This window comes from Mesocricetus auratus, unplaced genomic scaffold, assembly GCF_017639785.1.
Source record: "Mesocricetus auratus isolate SY011 unplaced genomic scaffold, BCM_Maur_2.0 Super-Scaffold_100013, whole genome shotgun sequence".
In the NCBI taxonomy this organism is placed as follows: domain Eukaryota; kingdom Metazoa; phylum Chordata; class Mammalia; order Rodentia; family Cricetidae; genus Mesocricetus; species Mesocricetus auratus.
In genome coordinates this window covers 18,554,373-18,570,227 of record NW_024429196.1, presented here as the reverse complement: position 1 = coordinate 18,570,227, position 15,855 = coordinate 18,554,373, and the positions used below count along the sequence as shown (strand labels likewise).

The 15,855-nt window shown below is 38.7% G+C and overlaps 1 protein-coding gene across 5 annotated transcripts in view; it reads right to left on the bottom strand.

Moving 5' to 3' along the window:
- Window positions 1–15,855, bottom strand: part of Nsun6 (NOP2/Sun RNA methyltransferase 6) — a 41,830-nt gene that overhangs the window by 4,165 nt on the left and 21,810 nt on the right. For all 5 annotated transcript variants that reach the window (XM_040755455.1, XM_013121381.3, XM_021233652.2 and 2 more), the window contains 3 exons: window positions 10,973–11,092; window positions 7,327–7,471; window positions 2,278–2,426 (listed from right to left, as the gene is read on the bottom strand). In XM_040755455.1, the coding sequence (XP_040611389.1) occupies window positions 2,278–2,426; window positions 7,327–7,471; window positions 10,973–11,092 (414 nt within the window). The remainder of the gene's footprint in view (window positions 1–2,277; window positions 2,427–7,326; window positions 7,472–10,972; window positions 11,093–15,855) is intronic.

Here is a 15,855-nt window from a genome sequence, read left to right as displayed (position 1 = left end):
GAACTGTGAGCAGAATAAACACTTCCTTCCCCAAGCTGTTTTCATCAGGTATTTTGTCACACCAACAAGAAGTGACTAACATATTAGGACAGCACTCTACCAACTGGACTACATCACTAAAGTTTATCTTTTCAAGCTCATAGAGATTTCCTGAGTTCTCTGAGGATCTTATACAATGTGTTTTGATCATATTTAGCCTCTTCTCCTAACTCTCCCTTGATTCAACCATTTCCCACCCAGCCAACTTTGTTTCCTTTTTTTTTGTAAACTCATGATTATGTTTAAAAATTTAATAAAAATCGTTCAAAAGATTATAATTAATACTTAATACTGTGCCTTAACTAAAGAAATGTAAACATGGTAACTCTATGGTGGCTACTATGCTACAGACTTTAACATGAATTTTCTCAAAGGATCCTTACTAATGATGAGCCTGGCTACTATTTCCAATGAGGTATTCCTAGTAGATAGTGCTGTACTCCCCATTTCTCCAAATGGAAATCAATGTACCCAAAGTCACTAATATAGAGGAGTCATGGCTCAAATGAAGAAAGTTCTAATCCTAAAGTTCACATTCTCAATGTCTAACCTTGCTTCACACACCTGCTCTCTGAATCTCCCCCACCACTGGCCCTCTGCATGGAAATCATCCATCTAATCTTAGTAGCCGTTCTGAATTTCCATTTTCACTATAACCTAAAAACAACAACAGAAGGAAAAAACAACAAAGTAACTTCACTTTATCCTCAGGCACTTTGTCTGGAAAGCATTCTTTGTGCTGCTTGGTGCTTTCATGCCAGTGGCACGTTCTTTGATGATTATTCTGAAACTAGTTAAATAAGCCACAACCAGTGCTGCCTTTGTTTATGAAAGAAGGCAGCAAGAAAGACAGAAATGTACTCAACAACAACCTTAGAGACTGAATAATTGCAGTGCAGTAGTTGTTGCTGTAGTCTGTGCATTGTCATTGTAGGAAAGCGGAGAAATAACGAATTCATCTCTCATCAAAGGACATTGTAGTGGCTGGAAAGTTAAGAGCACTGACTGCTCTTGCAGAGGACTTGGGTTCAGTTTTCAGCACCCGCATGGCAGCTCACACCACCTATAACTCCACTTCCAGAGCCCTTCTGCTTTATTCTGACTCCTACATGTCGACAAGTAAACATACATTCATTCATAAATTTTTAAAAATAGAAAAATTGAAACTAAAATAAAAAAGTACATCATATTTTGAAATATAATGTTTAACAAACTGACAAAAAATCTCATATATCTATGTGTAATATACTAGATATATTAAATTTGCAGTTGCTACGATCCTTCTACATTCTGGATGTTATCATACCTAGTTTAATAATGTGTTACCCTGTAGTAGACTTTTGACTTCTAATCTGACAACTAAGACAAGAAGAGTAAAGGGTAAATTATTTATACTGAATTATTTACATCAATTAGCAACTATACATGAACAACTCAGCCAATTATGTGTTTGTTTTGTTGTTCTATTTTCATTTAAGGGGTAGAATTTTTACAATTAACTAAATGTCTCAATGAGAACATACTATAGGCTACTGGTGTGTATTTTAAAGGAGGGGTCAGCATAAGGGAAAGTTCCCTGTGTTTAAAGCTGTACCCAGCATGATGATGCACATAAATCACCACAGCAGGTGTGAGGTTAAGGACAGAATAATGAGAGCTAGAGTCCAGCTTGGATACAGTGAGACCCTGCCTTAAAAAACTAAAGCCACACAATCTCTTGTCTGTAGAGCGCACGTGCACGTGCACACACACACACACACACACACACACACACACACACACACACACACAGGATAAATACAATGCATCATATTAACTGAATAATTCGATTACTTTAAATGTTCAATTATGCAAGCATCCCAAACTTAACCTCTGTAACCATTAAATCACTACCCTTTCTTTCAAAACACACCCTTTGTTCTACTTTTTGTTTTGCCTATTCTAATTACCTTATAATTGGGATTATATATAAAATTTCCTTCTGTGTCTGGTTTACTTCACTTATCATAAAGTCTCCAAGGACATCTATATTGTAGCATGTGCCAAATTTCACTCCCTTTTAAGGCTGAATAAATATTTCATGTGGTCAAATCAAATCCTATGTATTCAGTCTGCCCATAACTCCTGATCGCCTTCCTTTGATCATAGTGAAGGCTGTTGCTACAGACAACAGTCTTGATAGACTCAACAGCGAACTAACAATGGTCAGTTTCTTCTCAGCAAAGGATCTTCACATACCACATTAAGGAGTTTTCGCTGCAGTGGCTGATATGATGTCACTTCCTTCAAGGTCCAAGTACACGCCATATTTGGCCTTTGTCCCATCCCACTGCAAGGTGCGTCAAGGAGAATTCGGTCAAAAGATTCTGGTAAGAATGGAGGTGTCCCTATAAAAGAGAATTAGAAACATTATCTGCTTTTTTACGTATAGGTCTAGAAAAGAACAGAATACTCTTGTGATATAAACAATAGAGAAATTAATGTCATAATCTAAGAGAATAAAGAAAAATCTTTCTCCCTTTAAGCAAGTCCTTGGCTAAGCTAAGAATTACTTCTATTTCATATAGATTTGACTTTGTAAGTGCTAGAAGCCATAATTCCCCAGAGTCAGTACCTAGTACCAATTCCAGTCATCAGTCATAGAGGAAGTTGTTTTCTTGGTAATGCCCACTGCCAGCAGCTCCCAAAAAAGTCAGAGCCTGCTGGGCTCTAGCCAAGCATACTTGTCTGGCTGCTGTTCTTTAGTCTCCTGGTTTTACGGCATTGTGTATGGCTACTATCCACTATGATCTATTAGCCCCTGGGTTTAATAGCCCATCAAGTTTCCCTTGAGTGCTCATGAGTAATTCTAATGTTTGGTATTACTGGAGAAAGTTATGAAACTTGTGTTCTTTACCTGCAAGCTTGTCATTGTTACTGAAAACTATTTAAACCCAGAATCACCTTCTGTTTTTCACCTGGCTAGAAGGCTGTAAAGACACAAGTTTTTATCAATTTAACCTACCTCCATCTAGAATCTTTTTTTTTTCCTGTTTCATCTATTGTCTTGGAAAAAATACTTTTCAAAGAAATATTTTTTTTGATGTATGCTGGTAACCACCCCCCCACCAAAAAAACCCACACAAATTATACTGGTGTATGCTGTCATGATCATGAGTGTGTATACCTGCTTTCCCCAAATCTTTAATGAAACAGCTTTTTATTGACCAATTGTATTTTTCCTTTAAATAGGTACATCCTTTGTGTAGCTTTTCCTTACTAATGTCATTGCCTCTCTTTACTGAACAGAACAGCTCTTATATATAGAAGATGGGAATCTTTCCCATAATATTCTATGACTATTTTCCACAATCTATTTCCTTAGCTTTGGTTTTTTTTAACCCGCACACATGAGTATCAACTATTAAAATTTTTGCTTTCATTCTTTATGGTGGTCCCCAGTATGAGTCATCTTAAAATGGTGCAAATGCCTGCGGCCTGCAAGAGCTACTAGCAGGAGGTACGGAGTGATATGACGGTGTGGGAGAGAGGAAAGACAACAGGAAGAGAGAACAGACTTTCTCATCCTCATCTGTTTTCATGTCAAAACCTTCACAACCCTTTTTACCTTCCCTGTAACAGGCAGGAGTAGCCACAGCCCTCTACAGGGGATGTCCCAGTGCAGGGAGTCCCTGTTCTGTGTGGAGGCACCTGCAGAGGCTAAGCAGTGCTCCTCCCAGCAGCTGATAGGTAGTTCTACGTTGCTAGAGTCCCCCTCCTGCTTTACAGCCTGCAAGTATCCATTTGTCTTGTTCCTCCTACTGCTTATTTTCATACTAAGTGGTCTCTCACTGATTGAAATTTATACTAAATTAGCTATTGAAATACTTCTTACATTTTGTTTTTTATTCTGTGACCATATGAATTCATCTGAAATACAGCTCTCAACAATTGCTTAAAAGCTAAGAAATCCGCAATTCCACAAAGTACTTACATACAAACTACAAGTTTGTTCTGAATACATTCCTGAAGCTTCATATTTGCAGGGCCCTATACTATGACAAACCAATAATAGGTTGGAATTCAGAACTGACTCACATTTTAGAGTGCACAACTATACCTGATAATCCTAATAAGAGTAATGGCAATGACTAATCTCACCATTCCTAATAAACTGTGATGGCTGCTCTTTCTTGTCAATTTGACTGGTTTGAGAAATACCAGACACATTAGTAAAGTACAACTCCGGGTATGTTTTTGATGATATTTCCATAGAAGATGCAATCACAAGGGCCCAAATCTAAGACACTGATTAATTCCTAATGTGGGAGGCACAGAAGACAAGAGGCAGGACTAGCTGGAGGCCCTGGTGGAATGTTCTTGCAGGCAATGTCTTGCTTTGCTGCGGTTACTGGCTGCACTTGTGCTCCACCATGCCCTGCCTGCCTCTATGGACTGAAAACTCTGAAAACCATGAGTCAAATTAAATCTTTACTTCTTTTAGCTGTCTCTGTCAGACATTTGTTACAGCAACAAACGTGAAGCTAAGACTTTATGGTATGGGATGGCTATGCAGACAATAAAGATCAAGATCACAAAATGATCACCAAATGCACTTAGTGCAACTGAAATTTCTCTTATTAAAGCTAGAAAGGCAGCTGGGTGTGGTGGTGAACGCCTTCAATCCCAGCACTCGGGAGGCAGAGGCAGGCCTCTGTGAGTTTGAGGTCAGCCTGGTCTACAAAGCAAGTTCCAGGACAGCCAGGGATGTTATACGAGAAACCCTGTCTTAAAAAACAAATTAAACTAGAAAAACAAATAAAGACTCCTATAATAATATACTGTAAAAATACATACATTTACCAGAAGCTTTCCCTAACTTTAGAACCCTGGAGAAAGCATCAGGAGATGGAAGGACCATACATGCTTATGGATTGCTAGAATAACATTGTGAAAATGGCTCTGTTCTGCAAAGCCAACCACAGATTCAATACTAGCACCATCAAATTTCCAATGGCATTCTTCACAAAAAAAAAAAGAAATCCTAAAATTCACTCAGAAGTCGAAAGACCCAAATAACCAAAGCAACCCTACACAGAAAGACCAACACTAGTAACACCAGCTTCATATCACATCACAAAGCCATAAAAACAAAGGCACATAACACTGGGACACAAGCACACAGACCACACCAACCAAAGGAACAGAGTACAAATCTTTAAACCCACACAGCTATGGCCACCTCATTTTTGGCAAAGGTGTAAAATGTGCATTGCAAAGACAGACTCTTCAACAGAGTTACAATGAACAGAAAGACAGGTAAGAGTTTCAAAGACAAAATGCAAAACAAATAAAAAATGGGGAACTAAGAAAAAAAACCTTGAGTTTTTAATGCAAAATTCAGTGCTTATCAGTTTCACATGACCTGTGATGGATATGTTTTACAGTAGAGCTGGCAAGTTGGGCTACCAAAACCTACAGTACATAAACGTAAGATTAAAATATAGCACAATAGAAACACTCCTAATTATGAAAGATGGCAGCAACACAGAAAGCAAATGCATCTAAAAATCACTTAGGAAATAAGGAATGAATGGCTCAAGCAAGTCTTCACCACTGTTATTTATTGGAATAAAATGGATTAAATATTTCAGACAAAAGACAGAGTAGCTGCGGGGTGGTGGTGGCGCATGCCTTTAATCCCAGCACCTGGGAGGCAGAGGCATGTGGATCTCTGTGAGTTTGAGACCAGCCTGGTCAACAACAGCTAGTTCCAGGACAGCCTCCAACGTCACAGAGAAACCCTGTCTCGAAAAACAAAACAAAAAGATAGAGTAGTCATACGTACTAAATCAAACAAACAAAAACCAACTATTCACTGCTGTAATGGCTTACCACTGTAACTTCACTGGATTTAGGGTTACCTAAGAAACACACCTCAGATGTGTCAGTGAGGGTGTGTCTGAGGAGGCACTTCTGAGCCATTTAACTGGAGAAGTGACCCATTCTAAGCCAGGCAGCATCATTCTATGGGCTGAAGTCCATGAGAAGAAGGAAGACAAAGAAATGGAAAGCAGCATTCATCTCTCTGCCTCCTACCTATGATTCCATGTGACCGTTCCTCATGCTCTTGCTACACTAGCTGGTGAAGTACTTGACAATGCACACACCTTCCCCACCATGATGAAAAGGTCATCAACACCGAGTACACCATGCGGAAAACTCATTAACACACACTGCATCAGGATGCGGAAGTCATTAACACAGAGTACAGCATGACTAGGAGGACATTAACACAGACAGGGTTCACCATGATGGGAGGTTAGACATGCAGGGTACACCTCCACAATGTGAGGCAAAAGGAAGCTTTCCTTAGCTTGCTTTTGTCACTGTTTTATCATAGCAACTAATACACAGCCCAAAGGGGGTTGGATTTAAATGGGCGTTAATTGCTCTTCAAAAGAATACATGACCAGTGGGTATATGCAAAAGATGCTCACTATAATTAACTTTCAATTAATTAACAATGAAAACTATAACCTGACCCCTACGAGGAGGTAGTTATCAAAAGAAAAGAACAGAATGTAATTTGATGAGAGCATGGAAAAGAAAGGGCATACATGTACTGTTATACAAACATAAATATGACCACTAATGAAATGACATGGTCCTTCAAACAATAAATAATAGAACTGCTTGCTAGTGGAAATATATTAATGGGAACCGTTATCAGAGATATCTACATTCCCATGTTCACTTTAACACTATTTACAAAAGCAATGCTACAGAATCAACTGTCTACCAGCAAAAAATGTAGTGCATATACACAATAGAATATTATTCAGCCTTGAAAAGAAATTTTCCACTTGCAAGAGCATGGAAGAATCCAGAAGATAGTATGATGAATGAAAATAAGCCAAGCACCAAAAGACATTTGTATTTGGAAGCTAAAAAGCAGATAGAGAAACGGTGGTTACCAGGGAATATCTGGAAAAGACAGGGAGATACTGTGGAAAAGTTAACAAAGTTTACCCAGATAGGAATAGTATGTTTTTAAGATCCAGTGCACAACAGGATTCTACATTTAGTAATAATATACATTGCATTTCAAAGCTGTCAAAGGCAAATTTTGAATGTCTTGCCACCTAAACATTATCACATTAAAATATTAACACAGACGTTACATAAACACTAATACGTTATCTTAATTAATTTCTGGTCACTCCACATTCATACCTTTATCAAGATCCAGTGAGTACAGGTAATTATGAGAAGAAAACACAGACAAGAAAAACAAATTAATGTTACCTTCAGTTCCATCAATCATATCAAGTTTAACTGCCTTTGTTGCGTCGAAGCAAAACGCCCTGATAGAATGAAGCCCTAATAATGAAGCATTCTGCTTTAATTTCTCTACTTTATTCAATATTTTGTCCAGTGCTATTACTTCTCCCTAAAAAATGAAAAAAAGTATAAATCCAAAGCAGTTATGAAAATCAGCAATATAAAAGACTAGTGTAAAACTGTGGTCTCCTGCCTTCCTTCTCATACCTGCTGAATTCTTTAACCAAATTTACATTGGGTGAGGGGAATAGCACAGTGGTAGTGCGTTTCCTAGCAAGTACAAGGTCCCAGAGTCAGTTCCCAGCACTGAAAAATTAATTCTTTAAATACCTAGTCTTCCTTTAAATAGATACATTTCTGACAATTGTTCTTACACCTACCCTACCTTTAATCTACAGAAATCAAAACAAAAAAATGTTTGCTGTATTTTCAAGAAACTTAGAAACACTCTTGAAGGTAAACATAAAACCACCTATCTTGAGTGACTGCTCGTGGAGGGGGGGGGGTGACCTTCCTTTGTGAAACATCTAGCTTCAAGGAATTACATACAAATGAGTGTAAAGTTGATCCTTGTCTTAATATTTTCAAGTTACATAAAATTCTTAATCTAAATGAGAACATCACTAGCCCAAACTTCTGTGCACCACAGCAAAATGCTTTGGAAAGGCATAAAGTTCAAATGTTGCCAGGATCAGGTGGCAACTGAGTAGCTCAGTTAAGGAGAAGAGCCAGTATTGTGTTGAATGAAATGGCCCCCCATAGGCTCACAGGGAATGCTGTTATTTGAAAGGATCAGGGCATGTGGTCTTGTTGGAGTACATTTGCCTTTTTTGGAGGAAGTGTGTCATTGGGAGCTCACACCAGGCCCAGTGGCTTACTCTCTCCTCCTGTTGTCTGTGGATCCAGATGTCTCAGCTTCTCTCCAGCACCATCTGTGGCTGCATGCCACCATGCTTCTCTCCATGATAATAGACTAAATCTCTAAGTGTAAGCCAATCCCAATTAAATGTTTTCCTTAATGAGAGTTGCCATAGAAACCATAAGACAGCCAATAAAGCAGAGATTCCTCCAAAGAGGGAAGAGGTTCAGAGCCATAAAGGCAGTGACAGGAACACAGGCCAGCAGCTTATCCCCAGGTGACCTTGGTGGAGAGACTGGCAATACCACTTTTAGGACAAAGCCTTGAGCAGGTTTTGTTGAGGTGGTAACTCTGGTGATCAGCCAGAGGGGACCTCCAGTAGTCACTCCCTAGGACTCACTGGGTGCTATCTCAAGAAGGATGCTATTATCTAAAATGAGCTACCCTGGAGCCAGAGAGCAGGCAATGACCATAAATCAGGGAATTTAAATGTAATCTGTTATAGGTCTGGGGGCTAGCTGGGCAGATCAGGAGGACTAGAGGTCAACAGTCTGAAGAGTGCAGGCTGCAGGAGTCTCACAGCAGAATCTCCACAGGCTGGCATTATCTCACTGAGTGGGAATAGCAGTGCTGTCTGGTGGAAAAGTGGGGGGAGGGGGGGAGCCAAATAAGGCTCAGCTACACTACAGAGAAGGAGAAACTTTCCTGGCCACTTTCACAAAGTACACACATCTAGAAGCTGAATTTATATGCTTACTTAACTAAAAACAGAAAATCTAAAGCTCCAGCAAACTTGAAGTATCCAATAACCTTTCACTCTAAGACTAGGTCATATGCCTATTTTTGGCTGATAGCAAGATGGTGAATGGGATATATAAGAAGATACATATAGTCTATAGAGTAGGCTCCAGGATAGCCAGGGCTACATAGTGCAACTCTGCCTCGAAAAACAAACAAAAAAGATACATAAAAGTGTTTGGACAACTGACAACAACCTCAAGGTATTGCCTTTACTGGGCCAGTCCTCAGGAGAGAGAAACACATGGGCCAAAGAGGCAGAGCATCCTGGCTGTCTTGACGCTTTAGCTAAGTAAAAACCATAAAAACCCAAGTGAATGAGCCCATCCCCATTAGCAGAAGCACCAGTTTATCTGCAGTTGACCAGGTGCATGAGTAGGCCCTTTAGACCAGCCCAATCCCCTAAACTGCCTCAGCTAGCAAACGTTTAGTTTTATGTCACCACAGTACTGTATTTTTAAGCAGCATCATAAAATCATTGGAAATGGACTTATTCACGAATATTCCCTCTCTTTGGGAAGACTTATTTTCCTCGAGAAGATAAAATGTCTAGGGAGTACAGCTTCTTAAGTGTACTTGCATGGCTTGTACCCAGGCCCCGGTTTCAATCCCCAGCATTAGACCTACACCCTAGCAAATTACTTTTAATGTACATAACCAATGTATCACAAATTATAAGCAGATCATCACTTTTACAAAGCATATTGGTACCACATCTAAGTTCTGAGTAAACTGAATAAGCATGTGTGTTAAATACTCCATAAATTAACCCTTGACCTACTACTACTTATCATCACGCCTTGGCCTCCCAAGTGCTCCATTTATAGGCTACACTCTTCAATCACTGTAGATTCTGTAACACATCAGTTACTCCCTTCTATACATGCTTAACTACATAGTCACCATGCTTCTCTGTTGCATATTTGTAATATTCGTCATGGTAAAACTAGTTCTTCATCAATTTCTTACCCACCCCATACACAGCTAAAAAGCATAACTTACCTTACTTAAAGTTCTGGCCACTACATTCATGACCCCTTAGGAAAAAGTGGATTGTGTCCATATCTCATTTTTGTGCCCAATTTCCTAGACTGATATTTCATAAGTCAAAATTCTAACTTTCTCTCCCCTATCCTCTTTGCATCTGTTCACTCTGCTTCCTATTTCATTGAGAAAATGGAAGCAACCGAGAATGTCCAGTGTTGTGGCACGTGTTCCCGCACTTAACTCACATGTGACTTTTCCTCGTTTCTAGAGTAAATTGTTTCATGCTACCATTTTACATCACCTGCACATCAAATTCTAGTCCATGTCTCCTATTCAGATGTTATTTCAGTCGTAAAGCAGGAAACAAAAAAGATAGCATCAAATGGCTCTGTCTTTTCAATTGAAGAAAATATAAATGATTACAACATTAATGAGTTTTGAGCACAGACAAACCAGCCCATAATAAAAAGAAAGCTTTTTGGAACATACATACATAAAGAAAAATGCAGTAACATCTGAGTGAAAGCTATCCAGGCTCAGACTTACATTTGTATCTTTTCTAGATACACAACAGAACATTCACATGTATGTGCATTTGTTTATTGATGCAGAGTATGTATGCATATAGACCATACATATGATGTCAACACTGATAACATTCTCTCAAATTAACTTCCAGTGAAAGTTTATATCTTAGTATTCATCTAAGTGTAAAATCTCAAAATTAGGAGCAAGAAAAGATCTAAATGTTTCAGCCACAAAATCTATAAGAGAACAAGTCTATAAATGTATTAGCAAACTGGGACTATGTCGAGATTGTTCTCATAAGTAACTGTCAACTGAACTGAATGTGGTAAATGACGTTAGCTGGGGAGTCTTTCAGTTGAGCGCCCACCCTTGCTTCCCCGTTACCTTCAGTGGCCATGGGAACTATCTGAAAGAAGCCTGCCAAGAAGCCATTCTCACCTGGTCCTGCATCAGTGCTGCAATATGCGTAGTTTTGCCCCCAGGTGCTGCACACAAATCTAGAATCTTCTCTCCAGGTTGAGGATTCAGAACATGAGCTACAACAGCAGATGGCAAATTCTATAGGAAAAAAAAATGATGGGTCTTGACAAGGGAGCCTCTCAAGTCAATAAACAAATAAAACTCTGATGCATACCCCATGTGATTTCAGGATGTAACGGCTTTAGTTATCATCTCCAAACTACTTCTCCATAAGCTAGTTCATGAATATCAGTCAAGAAACTGTACCATGGCTAGTGAGATGGTTCAGTGGATAAAGACACTTGCTGTCAAGTCTGAAAACTTTGGATGTCCAAGACCTCCATGATTGAAGGAAAGTTGTCCTCTGATGAACACACACATGCTGTGACACATGTGCAAGCATGTGAATACACATACACACACACACACACACACATTTAATAAAAAGAACAATATCCATTTTCTTAAGTTAAAACCCAATGCAGGCATGAGAAAATAGATGTGAAGTAGCCAATTTAGTATCAAACTTTAAAAAAATAACCACATGGATTACTGAATAATAAGGAATATTACCCTTGCATCAGCACTCATCTTATAGTTCAGGCATGCTTAAAAATTTTCAAAGATGTTTTGAAAAATTACAAGAATGAATTTTAAACTCAAAGTGACATGGCATTACTCATCTCTCTAGTAGCTCAGAGTGGTAAAGCCTGTCATGGAATTCCACATTAAAAAGCTGCAGTTATAATAATTCCAGCTTTCCTAAGGAGAGATAGGAGGAGAGACAGAACCATCCAGTAGCTCAGGACCCAGCTAGCTGGAGATAGCAGAAGGGCAGAAACAAGTGAGACCCCGCCTCAGCAAAGGGCATCTAAAGTTAGATTTTACAATTATGAAATTACTTCTGATTTGCTTTATTTTTAAAAAGAATCCCCCAAGAACAGATCCCACATAGATTAAATGATAAGGTCTAAGTGGTTTGTTGTTGTTGTTGTTTCTGTTTGTTTGTTTTGGTTTTTCGAGACAGGGTTATTTTGGAGTAAGGTAAAAACCCTGAGAAGAAAATCTCTCAGGAATCTACAAGGAAGACTTAGACTCCTAGCAATAGCAGATACATAGCCTGAACTAGCTATCTCCTGTGACCAGTCATCAGAGAGGCTTCATCCAGAAACTGATGGAAACAGATGCAGACCCACAGCCAAACATTAGGTGGAATTGGGGGAATCCTGCAGAAGAAGGGGAGAAAGGATTGTAGAAGCCAGGGGGGCAAGGACACAGAAAATTCACAGAATCAACTAACCTGGGCTCATAGGTGCTCACAGAGACTGAGCCAACAATCAGGGAGACTACATTGGACTGACCTAGGCCCTCTGCATATATGTTACAGTTGTGTAGCTTAGTCTTCTTGAGGGACTCCTAACAGTGGGAGCCAGGACTGTCTCTGACTCTTTTACAGGCTTTTGGGACCCTATTCCTCATACTGGGTTCCCTTGTCCAGACTTAATACAAAAGAAGGTGGCCTAGTCCTGAATCAACTTATATGTTACGTTTGGTTGATATCCATGGGAGGCCTGCCCTTTTCTGAATAGAAGCAGAGGATGACTGGATGGGGTGGGGGGCAGAGGGGAGATGGGGAGGAGGGTCTGGGAGGAGAGGACAGAGGGGAAACTATGGTCAAGATGTAAATAATAATGATAATAGTAGCAATATTATCATTATTATTTAAAATCAATAACAAAATTAATGCCTGACTTCTCAATAGAAACTCTGAAAGTCAGAAGGATCTGGACAGATGTTCTACAAACTGAGTGACCAGCTACGCCAGTCCAGATACCATACGCAGTAAAAACTACCAATTACAATTAATGAGAAAGAAAAATACTACACACACATGTATACACACACACAACTAAGAACAACATAAGCAATTTCTATCAATAATTTCAGCTCACAGAGGCACTAGGAGGAAAACTTCAGTCTGAAGAGGTTAACTACATCCAAGAGGTCACAAGTAATAATTCCAGAACAATAAATTAAAAGGGGAAAAATGAACACCATAACAACAAAATAATTGGAATCAAAAAACTATCTTCATTAATAACTCAGTAGCAATGGTCTCAGTTCCTCAGTAAATAGACACAGACCAGACTAGAAAACAGAAAACACCTTTCTGCTTCAGCCAAGAAATGTACCTTAACATTAAGGATAGACATTACCTCAGGGTAAAAGGATGGAAAAAGGTATTCCAGGAAAGCAAACCCAAGAAACAAGCAGGTGTAGCCATTTTAATAACAAAATGATTTCAAACAAAAACTAATCAAAAGATATAGGGGAATACACTCAACATGTGGAAAACTTACCATAAGAATATTGCAGTTCTAAACATTTATGTACCAAATACAAGGCTACCCAGGTTCATAAAAGGAAAAATATTACAGCTACATTTACAGACTGACCCTCACATAGTGATAGTGGGTGACTCTCACCAAAAGACAGGTCATCTAGAGGAAAACTAAACAGAGAACCGCTGACATTACAAACCAAATGGACCTAACATATATACAGAACATTTCACCCAAACACAGGAAAATACACCTTCTTTTCAGCATTTAATGGGACTTTCTCCAAAACTGATCCCATACTTGGACACAAAAAAAGTCCTAACAGTTGATAAGAGAGTTGAAATAATAGCTAGCAGTCTGTCTAACCACCATGGATTAAAGCTGGGCATCAACTGCAGCACAAACAATGTAAGTATACAAACTCATGGAAACTTAACTCACCACAGAATGAAAAAAAAATGAGTCAAGACAGAAATTAAGAAGGAAATTTAAAACATTTTAGAACTGAATGCTAATGAATACACAACATACCTCTAACTTGTGGACACAATGATGACAGTTCTAAGAGGTAAGTTCATAGCATTAGGTACCTACATCAAAAATCTGGAGAGATGTCATACTAGTAACATAGAGACACACCAGAAAGCCCAAGAATAAAAAGAAAACTTAACATACAAAAATATTTGATGGCAAAACATACTTAAACTCAGGGCTAAAATCAATTAAATCAACCAATAAATAAATGAAAAGTTTGAGAAAAATCAATCAATAGATTGACAACTCCTTAGCCAAAAAATAAAACTAGAGATGAAAAGGTACAATAGACATCAAAGAAATTCAGAGCATCATAGGACATATTTTAAAAATCTTTATTATGCCAAACTAGAAAACTGAAAAGAAATGGAAGAATCTCTTGATATATGACCTACCAAAGTTAAATAAAGATCAAATTAGCTATTTAAACAGACTCATGAGCCTTAGTGAAACAAAACCAGAAATTAAAAATCTCAGAACCAAAAGAACCCAGTTGGATTCAGTACAGAATTCTACTAGACCTTCGAAAATTATTCTGCAAAAAAAGAAACAGAAGGGTCATTTCTTATTTCTTTTTGTGAAGCCATTATTACCCTGACAACAAAACCACACAATGACACAACAAAAAAGAAAATTATAGCCCAATATCCCTTATGAACACAAAGGGATGCAAAAATTCTCAATAAAATACTTGCAAACCTATTTCAAGAACATATAAAAAAGACTTCTACCATGATCAAGTTGGCTTCATCCCAGAGAAGGTTCGACATGTAAATCAATAAACGTAATCCACCACATTAACATACTGAAGGACAAAAACCAAAGGATCAATCATCTCATCAGATACAGAAAAGACATCTGACAAAAGTCCAACATTCCTTCATGACAAAAGTCCCAGCAAAATTTGGAATACAAGAGACATACCGCAATGTAAATAAAGATAATTTACAGCAAGTCTACAGACAACATCAACTTAAACAGAAATTCAAAGCATTTCCACTAAAATCAGGAACAAGATTACCCACTCTCTCCATACCCATTCAATATAGTCCTTAAAGTCTTATCTAGAGCAAGAAGATATCTGAAGGATATCAAGAAGATAGAAATGGGAAAGGAAGAAGTCAAAATACCTTTATTTGCAGATGAAATTATTTTATACATAAAAGAACCTAAAAATTCCACCGAGAACTTCTAGAGCTGATAACCACTTTCAGAAAAATAGCAGGATACAAAATTAACACACAAAATCAGCCGCCTTGCTATATACAAATGACAAACTGAGAAAGAAATCAGGGCAACAACACCTTTCATAATCACCTCAGTAAAGAAATCAAATAAATTGGGACACTTCTAACCAAGAAAATGAAAGACAAGTGTTGTAATTTAAGAAAAGCGGCTCTCGAGAAAAAGATGCCATGTGACAGGGTTCAAGCAGAGGGTTTTTTTAATAGAGATCATAAAAAAGGGGAAAGAGAAGCCGGGCGTTGGTGGCGCACGCCTTTAATCCCAGCACTCGGGAGGCAGAGGCAGGCGGATCTCTGTGAGTTCGAGGCCAGCCTGGTCTACAAAGTGAGTTCCAGGACAGCCTCCAAAGCTACAGAGAAACCCTGTCTCAAAAAAACCAAAAAAAAAACAAAAAAGGGGGGGGGGAGAGAAGGGGAGATCAGCCTCCAGAGACAGGAGCAGCAGGAGAGAGGACAGAGGAAAAAGGAAAGAGGGGGGAGAGGGAACGAGAGAGAGGGAGAGAAAGAGAGAGAGAAAGATGGAAGGTGGGCAGGGCCCTTTTAAAAGGAAACAGTGAATATGCACAGGTGGTGCTCTTAGTGGCTGCAGCTGAGGGCATATTCTGTCAGAACCCCAAGAACAGGCCTGAATACTAACAAGTATAATAAAAACTTTAAGACAATGAAGAAGACACAGAAGATGGAAAGAAAGATCTTCCATATTCATGGATCAGTAGGATTAATGATGTGAAAATGGCCATCG